This window comes from Giraffa tippelskirchi, chromosome 4 (genome assembly GCF_054371585.1).
Source record: "Giraffa tippelskirchi isolate mGirTip1 chromosome 4, T2T-mGirTip1v1.2.pri, whole genome shotgun sequence".
Lineage (NCBI taxonomy): Eukaryota > Metazoa > Chordata > Mammalia > Artiodactyla > Giraffidae > Giraffa > Giraffa tippelskirchi.
Genome location: NC_137278.1, coordinates 11,400,149 through 11,426,139, shown reverse-complemented (window position 1 = coordinate 11,426,139; position 25,991 = coordinate 11,400,149). Strand labels below are relative to the sequence as shown.

Genomic DNA, 25,991 nt, shown 5'->3' with positions numbered 1-25,991 from the left:
CTGTCGGGTGATGCTGGCAGACCCAAGGACCCCGGGGAAACCCTGCAGGGCCCAGGGCCTGGTCTGAGAATCTGGAAGGCTAAGACGAGCCTGCTGCAGGAGCCCCGACAGCATGGATGGGAGTGCAGATCATGGACTTGAATGCCACACTCAGAATGTGGGACTTGAACTTGGGGACAAAAGGGGGGCCCCGTAGTGGCTGAGAGCAAGGTGCCGTGGCCATATGGGAGTTGTGGATGCTCGCTCGGGTGGCCCTTGGCTATGATGGGTCCCAAGGGGGAGGCTAGAGGCTTGTAGGGAGGTATCCTTAACTCCAGCCATCACAGGTCCCAAAATACTCTTCAGATAACATTTAGAAAGTTTTACTAAATGATCAACTTTGGACCCAGTTTTGATCCCTGAAACTCTGATTCCCCAGCCCTGGGGAGTGGCTGTCTGGATCACACACCCCTGTCTCCCTACTTGTGGCCAAGAACACACGTGTGCTGCTCACATGAGTAAGGGATTGTACACGTGTGGACACCGAGCCAGCCTGTTTTGTTCTTGGGCTCAGAACTGTGTGACCATAGCCTCTTCGGTGAGGCTGCCCCAAGTGGTGTGACCCAGGCCTGCCTGGTGCGTGGTCCTTGACCCTCCTCCAGGCTACAGTGCCACTGAGTGCGGTCAGCTGTGGGCTTTGCAGGCAGATACACCCCTTGCTCACTAGCTCTGGGGCCGTGGGTAAGCTGCTGATCACTTGGGGCCTTGGTTTTCTCATCTGTCTAAAGGGTTGATGACAAGAGTGCTGTCTTCAGAGGTGTTGTCGTGGAACTAGTGAGAGGATGCAATGGAAGGACTCAGTATAGCATTTGGTCAGAGGCAACCCTCGTTGCCATGGTTATAACCTCTGCCACCAGGCCAGCCCCTTTGCAGAACTTGACCCACCTCTCCAGCTTGCCCGTGGGAAGTCAACAGGATGTGCCAGGGCACAGGGTATTTCCTACAAAACAAAAAGAAGCAGAGTCCTCAGAGGGGCCACTGGGCAGCATCATTCATCCTGTTCATGCCAGGGCCAGTGAGAGGCTGCCAGGCAGGGCGGGACAGTGATACACAGCATAGATACATGCCCCTCACACAGCACCTTCCCGGCCTTTGGCAAAATTCAAGTGACCTCTGGTTGGGACCCCTGCTGGATGGGCTGACCATACTGTGGCAGAATATTTGAGTCCCTCTGCCTACCCTAGACCCTGGAGTCATTTCAGTATAGTTTCAGTTATAAGGAATGCCAGGGTCTCCTGTCAGCCAAGCAGGGGTTGACTTCCGGTCAGTGGGGCGCAGTCCTGTCCAGAGATCACACAGGCCACAGTGATCAGGTCAGAATTCAGGGCTTCATTACTGAGCACCGTGCTCAGGGCAGCTCTCACACCAGGAATGATGTTTTCTCAAGATTTCACAAAGGGTGGGTCAGAAATCAAGAAAGTGGGAAGGAAGAAGGAAGGAGGTGGACACTTCCAAGTATTCCAGGACCACTGAGTGCAGAGGTGGAGTGGTACGGGCCTGGCCCTGCCCTGGAGGGGCCTGGGTGGTGGTGATGATGAAGGGGAAGAGGAATAAGAGGGAGAGAAAGGTCATTTCCACAGTGTCTATTGAATCTTAGCTGTAAGCAGTCACCATGTAGACATTTCAGTTGTATCAGCCCGTGTAATCTTAACAGCTTCTCTCCAAAAGATTATGTCCATTTTACAGAGGCGGACACTGAGGCTCAGGGATGCGAAAATGGCTTTCCTGGTGTCACCCAGGTCTTCAGGCCATTCCCCCCAGATACTCACCTCTCCAACTGTATCATCTCTCACTGGCTCCATCTCCCTCTTTTTCTCTCTTCGGGCAGCAACTGAACCATCCAAACATCATCAAGTATTTGGACTCCTTCATTGAGGACAATGAGCTGAACATTGTGCTGGAGCTGGCGGATGCTGGTGACCTGTCACAGATGATCAAGGTGAGGGTGCCTGGTGGGAGAGCTGGGTCTGGGGGGGCTTCCCAGGTCAGGTGCCCCCCACCTCAGCCCAGATTTCCCAGTGTTCTGGCCTCAGGCAGAGGCAGCCACTCAAGGACACTCACCCCGCTGTCCCCCCTTGCTGATGCCCAGAGGCCTCAGTTACAGTCCCGTCCACACTTGCTGGGAGAGGGTCAGCCACGATCACCCATCTGCAGTCCCTCCCCACCCCAGCCCACCCACAGGCTCGTGGCCACTTCTGTCTCACAGAAGGGATGGGGCATAACCCCCTGTAGATCAGATCCCAGGTTTCAGAATCTGGGAAAGTGTCTTCTGCCTCATTTTATAGATGGGAAAACTGAGCCCAGAGAGGTTGGAAGAGTTACCTGAGGATCCCCAGCAACATGGGGACAGACCTGTGCCTGCGGCCCAGGTCTCTGCTCGCAGTGGCCCTCTGGTGGCATCATCCCCAGGGGACCTTCCTGAGCCCCTCAGCCCTTGAGAGACATCTTCCTTCCCATATAATGGCCAAGGTCGGGGATCTCAGAGATTTTGAGCAACCTGTCAAGTCTAACAGGCAGCCCCCAGACTGCCCACTCACCCCCCTCCTTGATCCCAGGACCAGGTCCACCTGAGCCTGGACACGGGGACCATCACAGCTCCACCGACGGGGCACCCACTGCAGGCCACAGCCGTGCTGAGTATATGCTTCACTCACTGAGTGAGTCTACACTATCCTTAAATAGTGAGGCTCAGAGAGGTTTTGTCACCTGCCTGTGGTAGCACAGTCTCTAAGTGGGATCCTTGGGCCAGTGCTCTCAGCTCCACTCACCCCTCCTCCCTCAAGGTCCTCACTCCCCAGCTGGCTGGACCCTCGTCCACAGACCATGTCGGTGGGCCTGCATCCTTCCTCGCCAGAGCCCAGTCTGTCCCTGAGCCAGGCTGGGTCATGCACAAGCCCCCGCCCTGCTCCCAGCCACACTTGCAGACGGTCATAGACGCTCTGTCTTTCCCACCAGGCATTCGGGATTGAGTCATTGCTCAGTGCCTGCTCTTCTGAAATTTGGCTCCTAGGAATACGAGCGTCTCTGGGAAGCAGCATTACTTGAGCTGTTATCACCTGCTTTTATACTTTCGTTGACATATTAATGCTTTTGCAGGGATGTTAATCTCCACACAGATCCCCGGTGGAAACAGATGTGCTATATCACGTCTCACTTCTCCCTTGCTCCCCCCACTCTTTTTCTCCTTCCTGTGTCATTCTCTCACTGAACACCATGCATCCAGACCCTCTCTGTGCCCACCCCCATGCTGCTAGCCTGGGTACGGCCCTCAGGGAGCTCACCTTCTGATGGGAAAGCAGAGCTGTGAACGAGCAGTCACGAGTGGCCGTGAACAAGCCAAGTTCAGGGTCTGTGGGAGCCAGGGAAGGCTTCCTGGAGGAGGTGACACATTAGCAGGGAAGGCTTCCTGGAGGAGGTGATGCGTTAGCAGAGACCTGAGGGGAGACCCGCAGCCTAGAGGCGGAACAACCTGTGCCAGAGCCCAGAGGGATGGAAGCCCAGAATCCACAAAGCACTTTGTCTGGTCAGGGTGCTGCACCCTGTCAGCCCCCGTGGCCCTCAGACCCCCTCACAGCCTCTCAGCTCATGGGGGGGGGACTGGAGTCAGACGGTGGGGAGTCAGGGGTGCTGGGCAAATTATAGATCCCTCCCCTTCCTGAACCTCAAGTTTCCACCGCTGTCCTGGGGGCCTCATCGGGGAGTGCTGCATGGGAGCTGCAGGGCCCGGATACAAGCTCCTTCCAGCCAGAAGAGACAGGAGGGAGGCGTGGTGGCATCCAGCATCCTTTGTACCTGGCCTGGGGTAGTGCCTCCCCTCACCCCGGCTTCCCCTGAGCCAACCCTGACCCAGGGTTCAAGTCAGTCACTCACACCCTGCGTTTCTGGGGCGGTGCCCCAACTTCCAGGTGCTTCAGGCCCTCCTGTTTCAGGAGCCCTCCTCCTCAAATGGCCTGGCACCTCCCTCCGTCACGAGCCCCTCACCCTCCCCTTCCCCTGCTGAGTCTGTGACCCTGCAGGCAGAGCAGCTCAGACAGGCAGGGCAGGGCAGTAGGAAGGCCCTGGGCCCAGGGTCAGACACACCTGCGGAATGACCTGGGCAGCTCCCTGTGCCTCAGTTTCCCATCTGTAATGCACCCAGCACAGTGCCCGGGGCCTGGGAGCAGCTGTTTCTCTGGCCTTTCCTGCTCTCTAGCTGCCTCCAGCTTTGGTGGGGGACGGGGGCCTAGGCAGGGCTCAGCCTGGGGCCACACTGAGTCCTGGCCTGACAGAGAGGCAGCTGGCCAGCAGACCCTCGGTCCCAAAGGCCCCCAGCCTCTGGAGCCAAGCAGCACCGCCAGGGCCACGTGCCGGCGTTATTTACGATGGATGGTGAAGCCAGGAGCTGCTGCCACCCCAGAACCCACCAGAGACTCCGCGCCTTCCTGCTAAATGTCACCCACACCGATAGGACGTGACATTTAGAAAATCACCATGCACAGCCGTGCACGTCCCCATATAAATGCTGTAACGAGGATTAGCTAACATCAGGGCACAAATAACACCGCAGCGCGGCCCACTACGGAGGCCTGAGGTGGTCCTGGGGGGGGCAGGGGGTCTGTGCTGGGAGCCAGGGGCAGCTGACGCATGAGGTCACCTCCCAGAATGGAGCTGTAGAAGAGCCTCATGGGGCTTTAGAGACAGTCCAGGGGCTTCCTGCTATGACTGTCCCAGGGTTGGAGGTGTCTGCATCCAGTCCCAGCTCTGCTGCCCCTGCTGGGTGACCCTGGGCAAGTTCCTGAACCTCTCTGACCTTGGGCCTTCATCAGGTGGTTACTGGTACCATTAGAAGTGGGTTAAGAGCTTGGGCTTCCCAGGTTGAGCTGTTGTAACTCTGCCCCTTACTGCTCCCGTGTGGCCCTCAGTTTCCCCATCTGTGAGATGGGTGCAGCTATCACTGTGGGGCCCAGCACAGAGGCTGCACATGGCAGGTGCTTAGCAGAGGTTAGCTCGGGTCCCGCCTCCTACCTCAGGCCGCGAGTGTGTCCTGGGTCTTCCCTGGGCCAGTGTGGCTGCCCTGACACGTGGGCCAAGTCTTCACCTCTGGCTGCTTTAGGAAAAGATGGTTGCTCTAAGTGAACAAAAACTAGGTTCCAAATGACGGGTGGATGAATTATGTCCCCTGACCCCTACGGGCCTGGCCCACAGGAGCTCCTGGAGGGATGCTGATCTGAACAGTGGACTAGGGCATGTTCCTGGTTGATTGAGCTCTTTGAGGACCTTTGGTTACTTACAGATCACTTGGTGCAGCCTGGGTAGGTTTTGGGTTTTAGGCTTTTGTTTTTGCTTTTTTTTTTCTGGAGTGTTAAGTATGATTTTCTAGGCAACAAAGTAGGTTGTGCCTGTTGAAACTGGAAGGTCCATTTGAGACTGTCAAGCCGCTTCCTGGAGGTCCTTGCCACGCTTGTTCATGGTTACATGTGCTGGCTCCCAGGAAGGGAGCTGGGATTTAACCACCAAGCAGGTCTTGGGTGCCCCCATCCTGGGCTGGAGCAGGGCCAGGGCAGAGAGCCCACACCAGTCACTCCTGCAAGGAACTAATCCCTGTCGGGCAGTGTGGGAGGAGATGGATATGTGTCCAGGAGACTCCAGGTAAAGGGTCATAGAGAGCCGCCTTCAAGATGTGGTCCCAGCATCCCTTCAGCGAAGCCGTCAGGACATCCCCTCTGGCCAGGCCGGCCCCGCCTTCAGGGAGCCCCATGCTGGTGCTGGGGGTGGACACATGACCCCTGGAGCTGGGACCGTACAGCGGCCCTCTCAGGCCTGTCATCCAAGCCTGTCTGTGTGTCTGTCTCCTCCTCCACAGTACTTCAAGAAGCAGAAGCGGCTCATCCCAGAGAGGACCGTGTGGAAGTACTTTGTGCAGCTTTGCAGCGCCGTGGAGCACATGCACTCTCGCCGGGTCATGCACCGCGGTACGTGCCGGGGGCCGCAGGGCCCGGGACACAGCCTTCCCCTCGGCCCCTCCTGGCTCCTCAGGACAGCCTAAGAAGAGGCGACCGCCTTGTGTCCCTATCCCTGTCCCTTGTGACGCCTGTCCTTACAGGGTCCGAGAATGGGAGCAGGAGGCCTCGGGCCCCTGTCAGGGGCCTCCCCACGGTGAGAGCACCAAGTGCCATGTAGTTATAGGGATCCCAGGAACAGAGGCCCTGCTCAACACATAATCTCCAGCCCCTGAAACCAGCCTGGAGCCAGCAAGAGGGGGCTGCAGCAAGGTTAGGGTGGGTGGAGAGGCTGGCAGGGAGGAGGCCCAGTCATGGCTAGTTCTGGTACTGCCACCAGCTCTGCCTGGGAGGGCAGAAAAATCATCCTGGAAAAGGGAACTTTTCATCTGGGCTTTGAAGTCTTCGTAGGAGTTGGCTGGACAGAGGAGATGAGTGTTTCTGAGAGCTGACATCATCCTAAACTGTGAGGAAAGAGCCTGTTGGGTGCCCGGCAGGGTGCTGTGTGCTTTAGCTAGATGACTTCACTGATTCCTCCATTTGTTCATTTTGCCTGCATTTATCAGTGTCTGCTGTGTGTGAGGCACTGCCCTGGTGACTGGGGAACAGCACAGTTTACCTCCCTGAGCGCCTCCTTCATCTGTTACACAGACCTGCGTAGAGTACCCACTCTGCTGCAAAAGAAGAAACAAGAGCACAAAAATCCCTGCACTCCTAGACCTCGCAGCAGCCCTGAGCTGTAGTGAAGTTAGACCCATTTTACAGATGAGGAAACTGAGGTTACGTTTCTCAAAGTCCCACAACTGGGCAGAGACAGGGCCAGGGCCTTGCCCTGAGTGAGCAGGACTGGGCACTAAACCCCCATCACCTGAAGGGCCACACTCTCTGCCCACCCCCAGGCCTCCTCCTCCCTTCTTCCCCTCACCACCAGGCAGCCTCACCTCAGACCCCACACCAACCCCTCTGTCCTTCCCCTGCAGACATCAAGCCTGCCAATGTGTTCATCACGGCCACGGGCATCGTGAAGCTGGGCGACCTTGGCCTGGGCCGCTTCTTCAGCTCAGAGACCACTGCGGCCCACTCCCTAGGTAAGGACAGGCCATTCACACCCCAGTGACCCCCAAGGTCCTGGATGACGTGGGGAGATGCGAACCCTGTCCCCAGGGTGCCTTTGGCTAGAGCCTCAGACGTTCTTCTTCAGAACAATGACCAGAGGGGAGTAAACCAAGGGCTGGAGGAGCCCAGGATGGGACCACCCGCGTCCTCACGAGCTCACGTTTTAGGGGTAGGGAGGTGTGGCTCCGTGGTCGCAGCGACCACCATGCCGTTTTTCTCATTGCTGCATGGTGTCCCATCGTGGGTGGGTGGGTGAGTGGGCGGGTGAGTGAATGTGTGTGTGTGTATGTGGTGGTTTTGAAGCTCTCGTCCCCATCTGACCCCGGAGGACCCCTGGCTCGGCCTCCCTAGCAGCTGGTGCGGCATGGCTCTTCTGTTAGGTCAGAACAAAAGGATGTTCAAGGACCCGCCGACACGTGAGATCGTGACACTTCATTCATTCGTGTACATTCAGCCTGTTCCTCCTGCTGGGGATGTTTGGGCTGTTTATGGCTTTTGGCTTTTAAACCGGCAGTTTCAAAGCTGCAGGGGCCCAGTGCTCACACGGTGGAGGTGACTTTGTAGCTGAAGTGTGGGGAGTGACTAGGAGCTGGTGGGGTATGGAGGAAAGGATGGCATAGGGAGGGTCGAGGGCCCGTGGGTGGCAAGGAAGGCAGGCGGGGCCTCGAAGGCCGAGCTCAGTGGGAACACCATCCCAGGAGTGCGGGGGTGCCGAGGTCCGGACGCAGGAGTAGACTTGGAGGTCAGATGTGTGTTTCGGGTCATGTTAAGTACTGTCCAGCTTCAGAATCCAGATATGTGAGTGAGTGAGTGAAGTCGCTCAGTCGTGTCCGACTCTTTGTGACCCCATGGACTGTAGCCTACCAAGCTCCTCTATCCATGGGATTTTTCAGGCAAGAGTACTGGAGTGGGGTGCCATTTCCTTCTCCAGATATGTGAGCAAATGTGAAACTTGGACCGCTGGAGAATTTTACATTTGATTAGAAACCAGTGAAGTCCCCAGTGTGTGTGGAACACGGAAGTAGGGTCCCCTGGGTGCTGCGACCAGGGCTGCATGGGAACATTTCATGCGACCAGGGCTGCGTGGGAACGTTTCAGGCCAGGGCGGGGTGCAGGGGCATTTCCACGACCCCCAGCAGTTCCTGGCTCTTTGCGCTGGCGTCTGCAGGGGATGGTGCCTGAGACTCACCTCCCCCATTCGGTGCCGCGTCCACAGGAGGGAGCTGGTCCGGTTTGAGGCCGAGCCCCTTGAACACCACTCTGTTGTCCGCTCGTGTCCCCTGCACTCCGTGGCCCAGGCAGTGCATCTCCGGTCTTCCTGTGCGCTACACCCCCGAGAGCCTGCGGCACGCCAAGAGACACACAGCAGCCTTCTGGAAGACACGCTTTCCTGGTGGAAACTGTCACTGTTCATATAGGTCCCGATGGCTCAAGGCTCTCAGGGTATAGCACACAGTCTGGAGAAACAGGTTAACTCAGAGATCAACAGCTCCCAGCTGGGAACCGGAGAGAATGTGAGTGTGTGTGACTGTGTAAGTACGTGTGTGTATGTGGTTGTTTTGAAACCGTCATCCCCATCTGACCTCAGAGGACGCCTGGCCCGGCCTCCTTAGCAGCTGGTGCGCTATGGCTCTTCCGTTAGGTCAGAACGAAAAGACCCGCCAACCCTTGAGTTGGCGATGCTTCATTCATGCCTCAAGCAGATGTCAGGGTCCGAAGGCTCCTTCCTCTGTGCTGATGAGGAATCTGAGACCCAGGGAGCTTGAGGGACTCTCCTGAGTTCTGTGGTGGCAGAGCCGGGCCCTGATGCAGCCCTCCCAGTGCAGCGCCCGGTTCTTCCAGGAGCCCAGGGTCAGGGGCCCTGGAAGGATCTGCCTCTGGAGTTCGGCCACCGACTACCCATACCTGGGAAGAAGCCATCTCTTTCTCACTCCCCCATATCCTTCCCTTTGGGAAAATCATTGTGTCTTGTCAGCTTGGGACTGTTTACCTCTCTGGTACAAGGGCTTCAGAAAGACCAGAAATTCAAGAGAAACCGTCAAAGAGCAGAGTTAAAGCCACTGCCTCCTGTCCCCTGTCAGTCAGGTCCCAACCCTCCTCCGTCCCGCCGGGGAAAAGACTGCGGCACAAGTCAGAGCCGGTTAAGATCACATCATTAGGAGCGGGCAGAAATGCAGGCTCGTCCGACAGTGTGAGTTTATAGACTTGGACTGGTGCACTTATTATATTAATGAGAAGGAATTGGAACTTGGGAAAAGGCTGCCTGGGTAAGCCAGGCTCTTCCCACAGCCTCTGAGCGGCTGTCGGGCCTCGTGGTGGGTGGAAGCAGCCCTCCTGGGGCCGCGTGCCCACCGAGCTGAGAGGCCTGCACAGGCTCGGCAAGGACCTGTGGCCAGAACCGAGGACCAGGCCCCACGAAGGCGACAGTGCCAAGCCAGAGCCCAGGTCTGAAGTCTCAGAGACCAGAAGAAAGACCCCCGTCCATAGCGAGGTTCCACAAACAGCTGTCTCGTACACACATTCGGCGGGGCAGAAGACTGCACTAATTACAGTTGCCTTGTGACTCAGGAAGGACTTGGGGGGCAGAGCCTCCCTCACACCCCGTGCGTGGGTATGAATTATGCATCCATTGCGTCTCTGTGCACCTACTATGTGGGAGGTGTTCTGAGGCAGCCACGTTGCCCCAGCAACCACCTTGTCTCCAGAGGCTGCTGACCCAGGGTAGGGCTTATGCAAATCCCATCTCCTCCTGCTGCCTCCTCCCCCAGCCCCCTCCCCGCCTCCATATTTGCTAACACGAGGCTGGCATGAAAGGGCATTAGTCATGCCATGGCCGAGCTGACAGGTGCGGTACCCAGCGGTGGCAGAGCGGCTGCCTCGGTGTCAGGAATAGGAGCCGTAATTAGAGCGCGGAACAGAATGAGCGTCAGACGAATTACCAGGCAGCAGATCATATTTGTCAGGAAGGATTGCATACATAAAAATTAAGTGACAGTACACGCCGGCATAATGAAAGAGAAATGAAAGATTTGCCTACACACAGCTCACAAGCTACAAGCAAGTGTCTCGCTCCGAGCAACGGCAGCAGCTGCAAGACAAATTGTGGGGCTTGGGAGAGCAGGCCCTGCTTGCTCTGCCGCGAGACCCGGCGGCCTCGGGCTGGGATTAGGGTGGGAGGTGAGGCAGGCTCACATCCAGGCCAGTGCCGCGCCCCACCCCGCCTTTCAGGGGGCTGGAGAAGACAGGTCCGGTCAGGGGCGACCCCTGTCAGGTACCCACGGTCAGGGCATGCCGTTTTCCAGGTCGCCGACCCCTGGCCTAGCTGTGGGGCGTACATAAATCCTTCCTTCTCCTTTCCCCGGGCCAAGTGCCCTGGTCCTGGGCTGGGTAGGAGACATGAGGTTATGAGAACATGAGGTGATACAGCCTTCCCTGCTCTGAGGGGGTTCCCAGACAGACCCAGGGTGGCACTGTGCGTGGGGGCAGGCACAATGGTACGCAGCGGGCCCACTGTGTGCAGGCACAGAGCTGGGGTCTCTGACTCAGCTGTGCCCGAGGAGCAGGGGTCCACTGGGGACCTGGAGCTGCCTTGGCCCCCTCCCAGGGGCTTTATTTCCCTTTTCTGTAGTCACTAAACTGACCAAGGAGGTGTGCTAACAAAGAAAACATGTTGAAAAACATGTTGCCTCTTAAAAATGTGGACAAGTGAGGCTTAAAATCTTCTTTTGACAGATGAGGAAATGGCACAGAGCGGCGCTGCCATATCCCTGTGGTCCCTGGGCAAGCAGGGGCTGAAGCCCTTTCCAGGCTGGAAAATGCGTTTAGCAGCTTCACCACTCACCAAAGCATCTTCATGTCCCAGGTGGTACCTTGCTTAGTGCTCCAGCCGCCCAGCGGGTGGGAATCCTCAGAACTTCTTAATAGGGGAGGAAGCCCAGGTGCAGTGAAGTGAGCACCTTTGCATTGCCGGATGGTGCGCCAACCAGAGCCACGTGGCGGGCGTGGCCACGGGAGAGTTTCCGTCCGAGGCTTCCTCCACCATCTTGGGGTTAGCCCCTGATACCTGGGAGTGTGGTGTGCCGCTTCGAGTTGTGCTCCCTGACTCGCAGTTCTGTTCGCCATCTTCCATGGGGGAACAACCAGTAGGCAGATATTTGTAGGCAAGTAAACAATCTAGAATCCAGTCGAAGCTGACAGAAGTACAGTGTTTCGTCAATATGGCTGCTTCTCAGGAGGGCTGAGTGTAGCCTGGCCTCGGGTCGGCTGGTAACTTAGGAGGACTTGGTGGCAAACGGTGTGTTCGTGTGTTGTGATCCTGGTGTTGGGCGGAGCGGGGAGAGTCTGGAGAGGCCTCAGAAGCTGAGGACCTGGCTTTTCTCTCTTGGGGGATGAGAAGCCGTCGGCCCGAGGCAGGCATGGTGCCTGCCTTGGGGTTCAGGACGGGGGGGGGGGGGGGCTTGGGGTGAGAATGGGCAGGACATTGGGGCAGGGGAGAGGAGTGCAGCACAGAGGAGTCTGGTCCTCACCGGCTCCCTTGCCCTCTTGGGCACCCCCAGCCCGCCTTTCCTCGGACCACCCCCCTCCATTGCCCAGCCCAGGGGTCTTTGGGGACCTTCCCAGAGCTGTTGCTCCCTCCTGTCTGTGTGCCGGGAGTTCAAACTACCCCCATTTTTCTGAGACGGAGACCAGGGTTCCAGAGTGTGGCGGGGAGGACCCCACGGACCATTGAGTTCACCCCGTGTTCCACTGGAGGCAGAGAGAGAGGGTCCGGTTCCCTGCTCGCCAGTGGCTGCAGCCGGTCCAGGCCTGGCTGGGGTGCCGCTCTGGGGATACGTGTCAGCGCCCCCACCCCCATTCCCAGCCGTTTTCAAAACCACCATCCGGGGAAGAAGTGCAGCCCACAGATGCCAGCCTCCCCTTCATGTGAAATCTCTGCCTTTTTCATATCTAATGAACATGTTTCAAACACCGTGAGCATTTCAAAACATGGCAAAGTTTGTTTTGACAGGAGTGGCGCATCTCGGGAAGCGGGGCCCTTTAATCAGCCTCCGCTTTGAGGTCCCGCGTACTCCTCTGATATCTGCCGGGTTTGAAATCTGGGAGTTCTAGGTGAAGACGCGGGGGAAGGTCAGGGTTTGTTGGGCTCCTCTTTCATATGCAGAGCTCCGTCCCCGCAGGGGAGGGTGGGGGCAGGGCTGGGGGCTGCGGGGCTGATGGGGAGATTGCTGGTAGGGGATTTGAGACCCTGGCTGTGCGCGCTGTGCATCTGAGCGGTCTCCGAGAGGCTGTTTCGCTGCTCTGCCGCTGGAAGTGCCCACGGAGGTCCCCGCCTGTAAACGCCACTGTCTGCGGAGGCTCCTCCCCTGCCAGCTTCTCCCTCTCTCCCCCAGAACCTCTGGGGGTCGAGGTCACTTACTCCAGGGCCTGCTGCAAGCTTGAAACTTCTTTGAAGTCTCTCATTTTATCTTTAATAAAACTCATGGAAGTTGTGCATTATCTTTCATAATGTCCGAGCACTTACTGTGAGCATAAAAGTAGAGTTTTACAGACTTCATTCCCTGGAAAAGCTGGCACAGCAGGAAGAGGTGCTGTGTTCACCCCCTGCAACTTTGCACACCTCTTGCACAAGTTTGAGGAGCTCTCCAATGAGGCAGAGCACCCTAACTTTAAGATGCAGAGACCCCCTCCCCTGGATCAGGAAACAGGCCACACTTCCCCAGGTTAGCACTTGGTGGATTCATGGCTCCACAACGTTTCTGAGCAGCTGAAAGGAGGGCAGATGTGGGAGGCTGCACAGCTCCTCTCAGTTGTATCCTATGATACTCTCCAGGAGCTTGTGGAGGTGCAAGGGTCCAAGTTCCAGCCCTGGAGCTTCTGGTCCCACAGGCCTGGAGTTGGGTCAGGGGTCCAGATTTTTAACAACCTCTTTCAGGTGATCTGGTTACAGCCATTGGTCAGTCGACTCTTTCCTTGTTCAGCTGCCTCCTCCTGGACACTTGCTGGGACAGGCAATTCACTACCTACTGATAGACCCACACCTGGGAGGGTCCAGCAGAGTGTCAGGGCTCAGTTAACATTGGACACTGATGGATGGATGGATGGACAGATGGAGGGATGATGCATGAATGGAAAAGACAGATGAATGGATGGAGTATGTAGACCTGCCATTTTAGAAGAAAGTACAAATCTCATTAGGATATATTTGCCTTTTCCCCCCTATACCGTGTGGAAACGAGTAACAGCTGAAGGAGCAATAAAGAGGTAGAAGGTTGAGAGGAGAGCGGAAGGTGATGCCCCCAGCTTTCTCTCCCCGGTGCCTCCAGGCTTTCACCCCAAGCAGGGCCGAGGCAGGCATCTGGAACCTCAGCAGAGGGACAGGGAGATAAAGGAAAGACCCCGACTCCACTGAGCAGCTGGCCCTCCCTTAACTGACCTTGAGAAGCCCACCAGGAAGTGGGGGCACAGACTGAACTGGAGGGCAGGCCAGGGTGGCCAGCAGGGGAACTTGAGCAGGGGGACCAGCTACTCAGAGTCTTCACTTTCAGATGAGCCTGGCAAAGCAGCCCCACCCAGGCCAAAGCCTGATCACTCAGCAGGTCTTCTCTCCCCCAAGTCCCTCCTGTGGGGGCCCAGGAGGATCTAGAATAAGAGAAGGGTAAGTCAGGGTGGTAAGAGATGTCAGGGCCAGCTGGCACTTCTGGCTAGGGGGTCGGGTGGGGGGTGGTTGGCCAGGGGTCTTGGTGCAGTGCAGCCAGACAGTGGACCTGCTGTCCCTCACCGAGGACAGGATCTCTGACCTCCGCCATCTCTGTGTACACCCCATCAGCCCTGTGTGGTGGTTCTGTGTGGGAGACGGTCTTCACCTGGTAAGCATGTCCACCCACAGCACCCTGAGTGCTGGATCACTTGCCATTTGGTCTGAGGTTCCCACGGTTATGTGAGAACTGTATGGATTTCATCCTGTGGTTTGGATATGACAAGTCATCCATTTCACACTTGCCCATTCATTTTCATTTTGCTCCCTTGTGACCGAAATATACAAAGGGTTGCTACTGGAAGTGCAGTTTGCTTATAGAATCCCACATGGGTTCATTTGCTAACTGACAGCTCTTTCTGCTGAGTAGCAATTAGCCCCCTGATTTTAGCCATAAAGTATGCATATAGGATAACACAGTTCTTAAAACTATTTAAGTGATGGCTGCTGTCCTGGTTTAAAGATTATTGCCATCAAACAGTGCTTGGTACCCCAGTAAAGGAATAATCAGCTAGTCCCTCTTGGACAGACATGAGTTAAGTAAATAGTGTGTTAGGCTGAGAAGAAAAAAAGTGTTTATCCTGATACATACTATCTGATATCATGCAGATGGGTTCATTGACTAGGTGACTTGATGCTTAGAGGGCACCCACTGTGACCTGGTCCCGGGGAGGGCACTGGGACACTTCGGTAACAAGATCCTGCTCCCAGGGTGCTCAGGCCAGGAGCAGGAGTTTGCAACACTGTTCATGACCTCTACAAGATGGGCATGACAGAATTTCTCACCCATCTCCAAAGAAGAAAAAAGCAAGAAGATGATAAGTTTCAAACAGCTAAACTTTTTCAATATAAGGTACTGTCCTTGATCATGAGTAGTCTTCTTGTTTTAGTGTTAAACTGAATAGTAGTGAAATGAAGTGGTAGTTGGGATTTTGTGTTTAAACACCTTTACTTGGCAAAAATAAGTTGTCTTGAAATGCCTTTGGCCCATGACAGCCTGAAGTCTGGGTCTCTGCTTTGGGGCAGCCGTCACTTTCCTATTCCAGCTCATCAACGGGCCCCTTCTCCCCCCAGGGTCCCCTGTGTTCCCACATGTGGTACTGGACGTCCCTCCTTCCTAGGGTCATCAGTCCACATCTCAGGCTCAGCCTCTGCCCCATGGGACTGTAGCTTGTCTTCATAGACCCTGACCAAAACAGCCCCAGCCACCGTCACATTCACATGGCCAGTGTAAATGTCCTCTGTGTAACAGTCTTTAAAATCTGGCCTCTTGAAGAGCTGTCCTTCAAAGGGACTGATATTAGAATTTCAGTTTATAAATTGGTGGTTACAAATCCAGGCTCCTGCACCCCTGCTCAGCCCTGCCAAACCAGCCCCTCTACTGCAACTTGCATGCCTCTGGTGATGGGGAGCTCACCACCTATCAGGAAATCCTCCCATGCTTGCCCAGCTCCAGATCTTTAAGTGTGCCTTCTCTGCTTTTAAATCCAGATGTGGTATATATATACGGTAAAGCTCTCTCAATCCCTTTCTTGATCATTAACCCCATAGAGTAATTTTTCCTGTTTTGGATAAAAATGTAATCAAATAATGGTATTCTTTCGTGCTTGGCTTCTTTCCCTCAACGTTGCGTCTGTGAAAATGGTTCCTTTTGTGGCATGTACCTGAGATTTGCTCTTGTTCATTGCTGTTTAGTGTTCCATTGTGTGAATAGACCACATTATCAAATCTATCCTTTCTACTTTTCAAACAAGTGATTACCACTTGTTTCCAGTTTGGGACTATTACAAATAAAGCCATTCTGCAAATTCTTGATCATGTTTCTTGATGGACAGAGTACTCTTTTCTCTCGGGCATATACCTAGGAACAGAAGTGTTGGATTACAATGTTGGCAGTGTGCAACTGTAGTACAGTAGACACTGCCAAGTGGTTTACCAAGGTGATTGTGCCATTTTATAGTGCTATCAGCAATGCATGAGGGTTCCAGTTGCTCTGCACACCACCACCTTAGTTTATCTCAGTCTTTTAGCTTAGACCATTCAGGTGGGTAGGTGGTAGGTAGTACCTCATTGTACTTTTAATTTGCATGGCCCTAATCAGTAATGAGAAATATAGCTTCATTTCACGTGCTTATTGGTGACTTGGATATTCTCCTTTGGAAATGACCCTTCAAATATTTTGCTAATTTGAGGGAGGGTGGATGTTTGTCTTTTATATATTGATTTATAGAAGTTTAAAAATATATTCTGTCTATGAGATCATTGTTGGGACAATTTTCTCTCTGTCTGTGACTTGCCTTTTGACTCTCAATGGTCTTGGATGAACTGAAGTTCCTAATGTTAATGAAGTCCAGTTAATCAGTCTTTTCTTTTATGGCTAATATCTTTTCTGTCCTGGCTAACAAATCTCAGGAAGGACATGTTGATTGGTGCTGGTAGCCAAGGGTGGTGGCTAAGAGTTCAGTTTCTTAGTTCAGTTCAGGAGCCTGAAGATCTGGGTTTGAACCTCAGTCCTCCCATTTTTCTGAGCCTCAGTTTCCCCATCTGTAAAATGGGCTCACGTGCCATGGTTGGTCAGCAGTCACCGTGGTTGTTTTCACTGCTGAGAACCTTATCTGGACTCTACTGGGACTCAAGCAGTCACTTTTAGAGGATACTTGGTCAGTTGCTTCCCCGAGCCTGTCCACTGTGTCCCCCTACCCTGGGCATTTAGAAGGAACACCAGTCCTCTGTCACCCAACCCCAAGATGGAGTCTCAGGTCTGTGTGGGTCCCTGTTTCCAGGAACTTTTAGGGCCCTACGAGCATGGGACCCTCCAGTCTGACCCAGCCCTCTCACTTGTCAGAGGAGGGGGCAGAAAGAGATGGCGACGGGGCTGCCAGGATCCCAGTGAGGCTGAAGTCGGGCCTCTCCCCTCCCCACACCCTCCCCCCTCCCCCCTGCTCAGAACATGAGCACCTACCTGTGCCTTTGCTGTGTTTCAGTGGGGACGCCATACTACATGTCACCAGAGAGGATTCACGAGAACGGCTACAACTTCAAGTCTGACATCTGGTCTCTGGGCTGTTTGCTGTATGAGGTGAGTGTATGGCCCGCGACCCAGCGGCATTTGGAGAGGTGAGCGTGGTGGGCACCCAGCTGGGGCAGGGCTCACCTCACCAGCTCGGTGGAAATCTGGGATGCACATCTGCCTGTGGCGTTGGTACCATCTGGGTCTGGTCCTTCACTGGTCCCCTCTGCCCAACGTCAGCCTGATTAGCACTGTCGAGCAGGAAGGGGTTAGAGGGCCAGTGGCAGGCTGGGTGCCATCTTGACCCTGGGCTGCTCAGATCTGGGAAGGGAGACAGACTGGAACCAGACAGAGTGTCCAGTGTCTGCTTGTTGATGGAAGGAGCACAGGCAGAGGGATCTGGTTTCCCTGGTAACCAGGGTGATTCTGTTCAGTGTCTGTCCTTTACCCATGGGTCAGACCCCACGCAGGGCCCCTGTCAGTCGGGCCCACACCTCTGAAATGCTCCCCACCAAGGGGTGGCCACGATCTTCTAGGTTCAGACCGTGGGTCACACTGGAGACCACCACCCTCTCCCCTGAGCTGTGAGATGGAGCCAACAGATGGCCATTTCCAGATCTGGTGGCCAACCTGGATGGAGGGACAGGAATGTTTCTTGTTAGGCTCAGATATGAGACAACATGAACTTTTGCAACTGCTGGGGGAGGTTGGGGTACTCTACTGTCTCCAAGTTGGCAGCCACACCCTCCCGCCACCCTGCCCCCCCCCACCCCCAACGCTGGGCGGGTCTCCTGTCTGTAAAATAGCAGTAGTAGCATCCTGCATTGTCACAGGCCAGGTAAGTGAAATAACATTTCATTTTATTTCAGGCTTTGAAGGGCTTTGAAGACCCTCCAGGGCTGAGAGACACCAAACATGCTCTGGGTTTAGAGTTGGAACCTTGATTATTTTTCTGCTTTCCTTGGGGTGGATTTGAGCGTCCCTGAAATCTGGCTTAGAACCGATAAGCTGAAGAGTCTCCAAGGGCAGCGACGTGTTTGGGTAGCGTCAAGGGGCCGCCAGGAGTGTTTTGGAGTTGCAGAGACTTCTTTGGTTTCCTTGGGAGTGCTGGCCCTGGGAATTGACCTTGTGGCCCGTGGGTATAGACTTAAGGAGTCAGCGGCCCACTGCTGAAGCACCAGGACTGGGGTGGCTGTGCCATCGGAGTCTCTCGGTGCTGAGATACCTGCTCACTGCATTACAGATTAAGGCTATGAGATCCAAACGCTGGTCCCTTTACAAGGTTTAAACTTCACAGTGTCTTTCTTTTTAAGCCAGTGGCCTGCTGTTAATAGCAGACATTTCATTTTAAAGAGCGGCCTTGTGGTTGAAGATGAGGCCAAGCAGAAATGTGGCCCTGGTGGCGTTTGTGCCTGAGTCCCCTTCTCCTGGAGGTGTGCCGTGTGGGCGTCCCACTGAGTCCTCCTGACGGTCTGTGGGTGAGCCAGGCCCTGGTGATCAGAGGTGGGGAGCAGACTGTGTTTCCTGGGCCTCACAGGGGCATCTGTTGTAGGTGGAATTTTTTATAAGCACCAAACAGGAGTAGCCTGTCGAGGTGGTGCCCCTCCTGGGAGCTGCAGTGTATCAGGGTGCAGGGGCTTCTCCCCGCCTCCCCTCCCAGGGATGAAGAGGGCTGAGCTGGACTACTTCCTGCGTGGGGAGCTGTGGTGGTGATGGGGTGAGAGAGATGCAGGGCCTGGTGTGGGCTCCAACCTCAGCCTTCACCCATCAGGGCCCAGGAGCTGCAGGTGCAGGTGTAACGGGCTCACACCTGGCTCACGAGGTGTGGATGGCACCTGGCTCGGAAGGCCCTGGGCGGTCGGGGGGGGCAGGTCAAGGAAGCGCTCTTACTGCCCCCCTTGCTGCCTCTGAGCCTCTGAGCCAGTGCACGTGAGCAGCTGGCCGCTTTTCCCTTTTTGCTTTGGCCAGCGGGGAGCCCGAGTCCAACTATCCACCCGTCCCCATGGAGATGTGGCTTTGTCCTCCTGCCCTCATGGATACTCATCTAGTCCAGGTGGTTCTTTACTTCTCTGTGCTGCATTCGGGATTTCTGTAAGTCCCTTCCTGCCTCTGAACCACGCGAGTCTCCAGATGTAAACAAACAGGCACGCAGGTGGCCGGGATATAATGGCCCTGCTCCTGTCCTCGGGGCTCCCAAGCTGGTGCCAAGCCGTCCGCACTGGTGCCCGCTCCCTAGAGGCAGACGCTGTCCTCGAGTCCCTGCCATGGGCACCTGAACACACGTGTAAAGAGGGAGTATCCGTAGCAGCTTCCCAGCCTGGGGGGGCTGGTTTATTTTAGTATTGATTTGCTGGCACTGTGTGGGGCTGTGTGACTCGCAGCCAGGCATGGGAAGTCAATGAAATCAGACGAGTCCTGCGTGCGAGGGGACAGCTGACCTAAACCCAGTGGCTCTGGGTCTCCGACAGAAGAGGATTGGTGTGGTTGACGTGGTGGCCCCTCTGAGGGCAGAAGGCAGTGGGGGCTCTTCCGCCCAAGGCTGTCACCCCCAAGCCCTGTGGGAAAACAGAACTGGATGTTTTCCCAGCAGACAGGAGGGAGATGCACCTGAGCCCAGGGCCGTGGTAATTGGAAGGAAGCGTCCCCCAGACACGGCTGGAGCCCCCACTGCACAGCCTGTGGGGTGCCCCGAGGGCACCGGCCTGTAGAGCTGCAACAGGCTCTCCCACCCCCATGCCCCCCACCACCCTCAGATGGCTTCCAAGGATTCCGAGCGGACCCAGTGGAGCACCCCCGAGCCAGGGTGGCAGGTGGCAGCACAGAGCCAGAGGACACCTGCGCACACGGAGACAGGCCTGTCCTTCCCTCCAAGCCCCACTGTGGACTGGGAGCACCAGGAGTCCCCGTGACAGATGACCAGTGGGCCTGATACAACGTAAAATGATTCTCTTCCCCTTTGGAAGCCAGAAGCCCACAATCAATTTCCCTGGACTCAAGGCAGGAAAATGAAAAGGCCACCTACATTCCTTGGCTTGTGACCTCTTCATCGTATCATTTAAGTCAACAGACCTCTTCTGTACTCCAGTCTCTCTCTGCTCCTTCTTATAAAGATACTGTGTTTACATGTAGCAGGGCCCCCCTGGATCATGTAGGACACTCCCCCTATCTGGGATCTTTAATTTCATAACATCTGCCAAATTTATTTTGCCATACAGGCAACACATTTGCTGACTCCAAGGATTAGGATGTGAACATCTTTGGGGACCTTTATTCAGCCCACCACATCACCTTCCACCTGGGCATCCAGATGTCCACTGAAAACCTCCTGAGGTCACCTTAAGATGCTGATGTCGCCCCATGGCTAGTGAGGAGCTGCCACAAAGCAATACACCTGGCCTGCTCCCCTCTGGTGGGTGCCAAATGGGATCTGCCCTGAAGAGGTCAGCATGGGACAAACAGGCCAAACAGCTCAGCAGCTGGGAGCCGCACTGCCCTGGACATTGGAGTGGATCCCAAGAATGACACCAGGCCAGTCCCAGCTCTGCTGTAAGGGAGGAAGCGGGCTGAGAGGGGTGGAGAGACCTTCCAGGGTCACACAGCAAGGAAGTGGCCTACATGGGCAGTGGTCCCCGGGCATAGATACCTGTCCTTCTGTGAACAGGAGCCAGGGAGGTGGTACTTGTGGACCCAGGGCCTCATCCCTTCTCCCCAGCCAGCAGGGGAGGCGTGACAGTGGAGAAAGAGATGTGGGGCCTCGGCCCAGAGCCCTTTTTCGGGGGGGAGGGAGGCCTGGTTGTGGGGAGCCCCCAGCAACTGCAGTGGCCCCTCCAGGAGCTCCCAGCAGGGATGCCTGAGCTTGGCCTGTTGGAAGGCCTGGTGCTTTGTTTTCATTACCTGGCACGCCCGTGGAGGCGCTCAGCAGGCCGCCTGGGCTCTGCAGAATTTACTTATTTACATGGGAGCTCAGCTCTGAACGTGGAGCTGGAGGAATCAGGGTCCTCAGTGGGGGGCCTTCTCACAGCAGCCTCAAGGCAGAGACCAGCAGGAAAGTGGGCTGGAGGGGGAGTGAGAGAAGACCAGGGTTGAGCTGTGCCTTGTGTGGAATCCTGCTTTATTCTGGCTTGAGCCGGAGAAGGGTCTGGGGAAGCAGGGCTGAAGACTGCTTGGCAGCTAGCCCCTGGGGTCAGCCTTCACTCCCAGACAAGCTTGGGAGAAACTGGTGATGAGATGGATGTCTGAGGCCCTGACAGGGCTGGAGTCAAAGGCAGTTGCTGTCCCCTCTGAATCAGAGTCCCCTTCTCCTTCTGACATCTCAAATCACACACCAGTTTCCCTGAGTCCTCCCGGCGGGGGCAAGCGCCCATACTCGCCCATCTCTCTGGCCATGTGTCATCCCAATGACGCCAGGGAGGAAAAGTTCTGCATCTGAGGAGCAGCGCTGAGAGCCGTGGCATTGGCAGTTCTAACGAGGCAACCAGTGTCACCCCCAAACAGCCATTCCTCCTCTGCTTCAACCAGTCAGAGGTGGGTGGTCGCCGGTATGAGGAGATCTCGACATCCGGGCTAATCATTCTAATCCCAGTGTCTCCAGCAACCCCAGAGGTTCCTTCACAGCGCGCCGCTCTGATCTGGGTGGAAGGCCCGTGGCCAGCAGCTGGAGGGGGAGCGGCCTGGGGAGGGAGGGCAGGGGGACACCGCTTCCACTAGAATCTGCAAGTAGGGATGTAGAAGCCACTGTGAGCCGGGGAGGCTTGAGAGGGCTCCTCCGGCAGAGCTCACTGCTGACCCTGTTCAGAAAGTGTTTCTGAAACTGGGGAAGGCGCTGGAAGGGATGGAGAGGTTATCTGCAGGGAACGGCATGTACAGGGCTCAGGCCTTGCCATTCTGGGGCCCTTTTGTGCAAATCCAATCAGGCTGGCTGGTTGAAAGGATCACCCAGTCCCTCTCCCAGGTCAGACACATGAAAAACCAGAGCCCGTGTTAGTGGGGCCAGCATTTAAACATCCTTTCTACTTTGGACAGAAACACTTTCCAGGAAAATCCATCTTAATCCACCTGCTTTGACTTGAAGGGCACCAGATCACCCTGAGTGACGGCCCTGGAGCCTCAGCTGCTCTCTGCCGTGGCAACAGATGTCCCTTTGAAACTGCCCAATTAACCCTTTGCACCTGAGGTTCTCGTTTTAATTATTGGAAATATATCACCCAAGCGATGCCATTTTGCACACTAGATGGTAAAGCCAGTTCCTGGTCCCTGCACACCCCTCCTGCTCTGCCAAGTGCCACGGCCACTCCCTGCAGCCTTCCCATGGGAGGTTTCACAGTCCAGGTGGTCCGCAGCCCTCCTCAGAGGGGCCCAAGCCCCTGGTCAGGCAGAAGAGAGCGGTAAGGCTCAGCACCCCTCTGCAATCACTCAGCCAGGGCCCTGGGCCCACAGGTGCTGCTCTGGGGAGACTCCTGACCTGGGTCAGAGGAAACCCCAGGTCTCCAGGCCACACCGCCTCTCCAAAGGCCATTTGGAAGCCCAAGGACACTGTGTGGGGTCTGAAGCCCCCCATGCCTCCTGAAGGAAGCAGGCTGTGCTCTCGGGGTCAGCTGACCTATTCACAGGGCTGAACAGAACACGGGGGCAGGCCAGGAAACTAAAGCTGACGGGCTACCTACCACGTTCTGCCCTGAGACGGGGTTCACTGGCCTACCCTCCGGGGCCTGACGGGGAGCAAGGATTCCTCAGGTGTCCCGGAGGCCCTGGCACCGGCTCCTCGAGAGGAACCAGGGCCAAACGGCCAGGCGGGCACAGGTTCCTGATGGCGCTTGAGTAGCAGGAACAGTTGGGCCGTCAACTGGAGGCAGGAGTGACAGGGGGCACTTTAATCCCATTACGGCTTCATCAGCAGACGGGGCCTCACCGGGCCGCCCAACACGGCAACCCCTCGATTCCTGTGTCCCCTTTGAAGACATCCCCAAGGGTGCTGAGTGGTGGGGTGGGAAGTTCCCTGATGGGGCAAGAACCCGCCAGGGCCTCCACAGTCCCCAGGAGAGGGCCTGCTTCCAGAGTGGAGCCGGAGGATGACAGCTCGGGTTGGGACCCTCCTCCTGTGCTGGCCAAGGCTCACCGCCACCCTGCAGGGGGAGCCATGTCCATCTCGGATGAGGAAACTGGGGGCCAGACCCGCAGCAAGTGAGTGCAAAGCTGGGTGGGATTCAGGAAGCTTCTGTCTGGAGCGTCTGTGAAGCCCAGGGTCCCCGGCCCTGCCTTCATGGGCAGCCCAACAGCCCTGCTCCCCCTCCTGATGATGTCTGGGCGTGCAGCTTCCAGGCGGCAGTGGCCACTGTCCTGAACCCTGGGATTCCACAGCAGCTCTGTGACAGGCTGGAGCACGGCCAGAATGAGAGCCAAAAATGCCTCCCCACCTCCTCCACCTCACACATCAAATGTTAGCCCTTAGGTAGGTAGGTTCCTAAATTTATTTCTCAGACATCCTCCCATGAGTGTCTTCGCAATTGCTCTTTAGAAATACAAGACCACGTGCCAAGAGGAACCCACCAGTCCCAAGCACAGCTCCTCCTCAGCAGGGCCAGTCTCCCCATGCCCTGTGTACTTACAACCAAAATCGGCCCCTGGGAGCTGAGGTGTGGGCAGGCAGGCACCTGCACACTGCTGGCCCCCAGGACGCAGAGGCACCTTCTTTTTTGCCCTTAGTTTTTGTCACTGAAACCTTTGTCCCATTTAACTTGCTTATGTAACAAGGATCGTGTTAAAACTGCCTCTTGCTGTTGCACCCCAGCTTCCCCAGGATGTGGGGGAGCCTTGCTGGACGGCCGCTGCAGCAAGGACCCAGAAGCACCACCCCAGACAGGAGCAGCCCCTTCTCCCCTGGACCTCAGGGCTAAAAACTCCTCTCTTACCACTCTCCTTGCAGATGGCAGCTCTTCAGAGCCCCTTCTATGGAGACAAAATGAATCTCTTCTCCCTCTGCCAGAAGATCGAGCAGTGTGACTACCCGCCTCTCCCTGGGGAACATTACTCTGAGAAGGTGGGTCTGCCGCCGCCAGGGCTGGGCCTGGTGAGCTCTGACGACCAGCGAGGCTCCAGGAGGGGCTGAGCCTGGGTTCACTTAACAGGGTGCAGAAGGAAGTGACTTCTCCACTTCCTGGACTGAGGGACTCAGGGTGGGGGACAGATTAAGAGGCAGGTCTTGGGGACCTGGTGTGGCCGACAGTAGGGCTGCAGCCCACCCACTGGGTAGGAACTGGCTAGAGCTGCCCCCTTGGCCCTCTTCTGACCGTTTGGCTCCCATCCCGGGGCTAGAGTGAGGCTCGCTGCTCTGGGATCCCGAGACAGGCTCAGACAACACACAAGGGGTGGCAGGGCCTCGGCTGGCCCCGCGCTACCATTGGCAGCCACTTCGCTCCCGTGACAGGAAAGCACAGCAAGCAAACCAGTCTGCTGTCATAGACCTACGTCAGACCCTCAGTCTACACTGAGGGCGGGGGCTCTGGATATAGACTCTGGCAGGTCTGGCGGTCAAGCTGTGATGGTTAAGGCTGTGGGAGAACGTCTTCTGCCTCAGGTCCCTCTTCTTAAAAGCAGGGCTGATGTTTTGCCTTCATGGATAAAAGGTGAGGAGGCGATGACAGGTTTACAGCCCAGAGTGGTTAAGAGTGTAACATACTCCCCTCACTATTCTTGGGCGAGTCACTGAACTCAGTCTGTTTCCTCATCTGTAAAATGGGGTAATCCTGGAATCTCCCTCAGAGGATTGAGGTAATGCAGGGGGACGTGCTTAGTCCAGCACCAGGCTAACACTTACCACCATCATCAGCCAGAGTAGCCAGTGGCTGTAGCAGAGCCTGGCTCAAAGGAAACGCTCCATGGGTTGTGTTCAGGGTCAGCACTAGTGGGTGTGACAGGGAGTCTCAGTCTCCCTGGGCCCACCCTGCAGGACCACAGGCCATCACCTCATACAGCTCACATTTATGACTGTTGAATCCCCCTGCCCCTAATGCCATTTTACCAGGAAGGTTAAGTAACTTTACCAAAGGGGCTAAGTAACTTGCTTGTGATGAAAGCAGGGTTTGACCCAATGACCCTGCACCTAGCTGCCATGCCATCCTGTTTCCTGAGGCTGTAGCCCTCTTCCATAGCCAGTCGTCCAGCCAAGGCGAGGCAGCGTCTGGGCTGCTCACTCCACCATTGTGAAGGTTCTGGAAGGAGCAGTCCTTGTCCACCAGGCTATAGCAACCAGATGTCCCAGTGTGTGCTAACCCTGCATCCAGGCAGGCTGACTAGAAGGGGCCTCAGCCCCCCTTCTCCTGGCAGCCTTTGTTCCTGTGCCCGCTGGCTCTGTGGACTCCCAGTGGCAGCCAAAGCGAGGGCAGGAGTGCACATCCCTAGAGTTGCTCTCTGTACTCTCTCTCATGGCTGTTGCTTCAGTGGCTTGCCGAGTTCTCCTGTGTACTTTGGGAGGAAGTACTTATGCTCTGGGGTGGAAGTTGGTAGGAAAGGAAACTAGTTGAGTTGTTCACCAACTTAATAGTTGCATTGGTTTTTCTTCTCCTTGTTTTGTTTGGATTTTTTAAATTTATCTATAGGTATTTTTTGGTTGTGCTGGGTCTTTGTTACTACGAGGGCTTTTCTCTAGCTGTGGTGAGCGGGGGCTACTCTCTAGTTGCGGTGCATGGGCTTCTCATTGCAGTGGCTTCTCTTGTTGCAGAGCACAGGCTCTAGGGCACGCAAGACACATAGGCTCAGTAGTTGTGGCTCTAGAGCACAGGATCAGTCCTCGTGGTGCAGGGGCTTAATTGCTCTGCAGCATATGGGATCTTCCTGGATCAGGGATCGAACCCGTGTCTTCTGCATTGCCAGGCGGATTCTTTTCCCCTGAGCCACCAGGGAAGCCCTGAATTTGAAATTTTGTTGGAAATTAAGAAGGTTGGAGTCATACCACCTGAAGCAAATGACAACTTCTCTGGGCCTCAGTTTGCCGATGGGAACTGTCAGCTCTGTCTCATGGTTATGAAGCTGGATGCAGGAATTCTCATAAAGCCTTTAGCCCGCTTCCATCAGCCCTTCCACCCTCCAGAGCACCTCC

The 25,991-nt window shown here is 55.8% G+C and overlaps 1 protein-coding gene and 1 long non-coding RNA gene across 2 annotated transcripts in view; one reads left to right on the top strand and one right to left on the bottom strand.

Moving 5' to 3' along the window:
- The window catches only part of NEK6 (NIMA related kinase 6), an 84,469-nt gene that overhangs the window by 55,831 nt on the left and 2,647 nt on the right, over nucleotides 1–25,991 (top strand). Inside the window, exons 5-9 of the mRNA XM_081588647.1 lie at nucleotides 1,868–1,978; nucleotides 5,882–5,990; nucleotides 6,998–7,105; nucleotides 16,872–16,966; nucleotides 23,820–23,933. Coding sequence (XP_081444773.1) covers nucleotides 1,868–1,978; nucleotides 5,882–5,990; nucleotides 6,998–7,105; nucleotides 16,872–16,966; nucleotides 23,820–23,933 — 537 coding nt within the window. The remainder of the gene's footprint in view (nucleotides 1–1,867; nucleotides 1,979–5,881; nucleotides 5,991–6,997; nucleotides 7,106–16,871; nucleotides 16,967–23,819; nucleotides 23,934–25,991) is intronic.
- On the bottom strand, nucleotides 17,737–24,808 carry LOC145545058 (uncharacterized). The gene is made up of 2 exons (XR_014081843.1): nucleotides 24,711–24,808; nucleotides 17,737–19,452 (listed from the first exon to the last, which is right to left on the bottom strand). It is a non-coding gene; the product is annotated as an uncharacterized LOC145545058 (long non-coding RNA).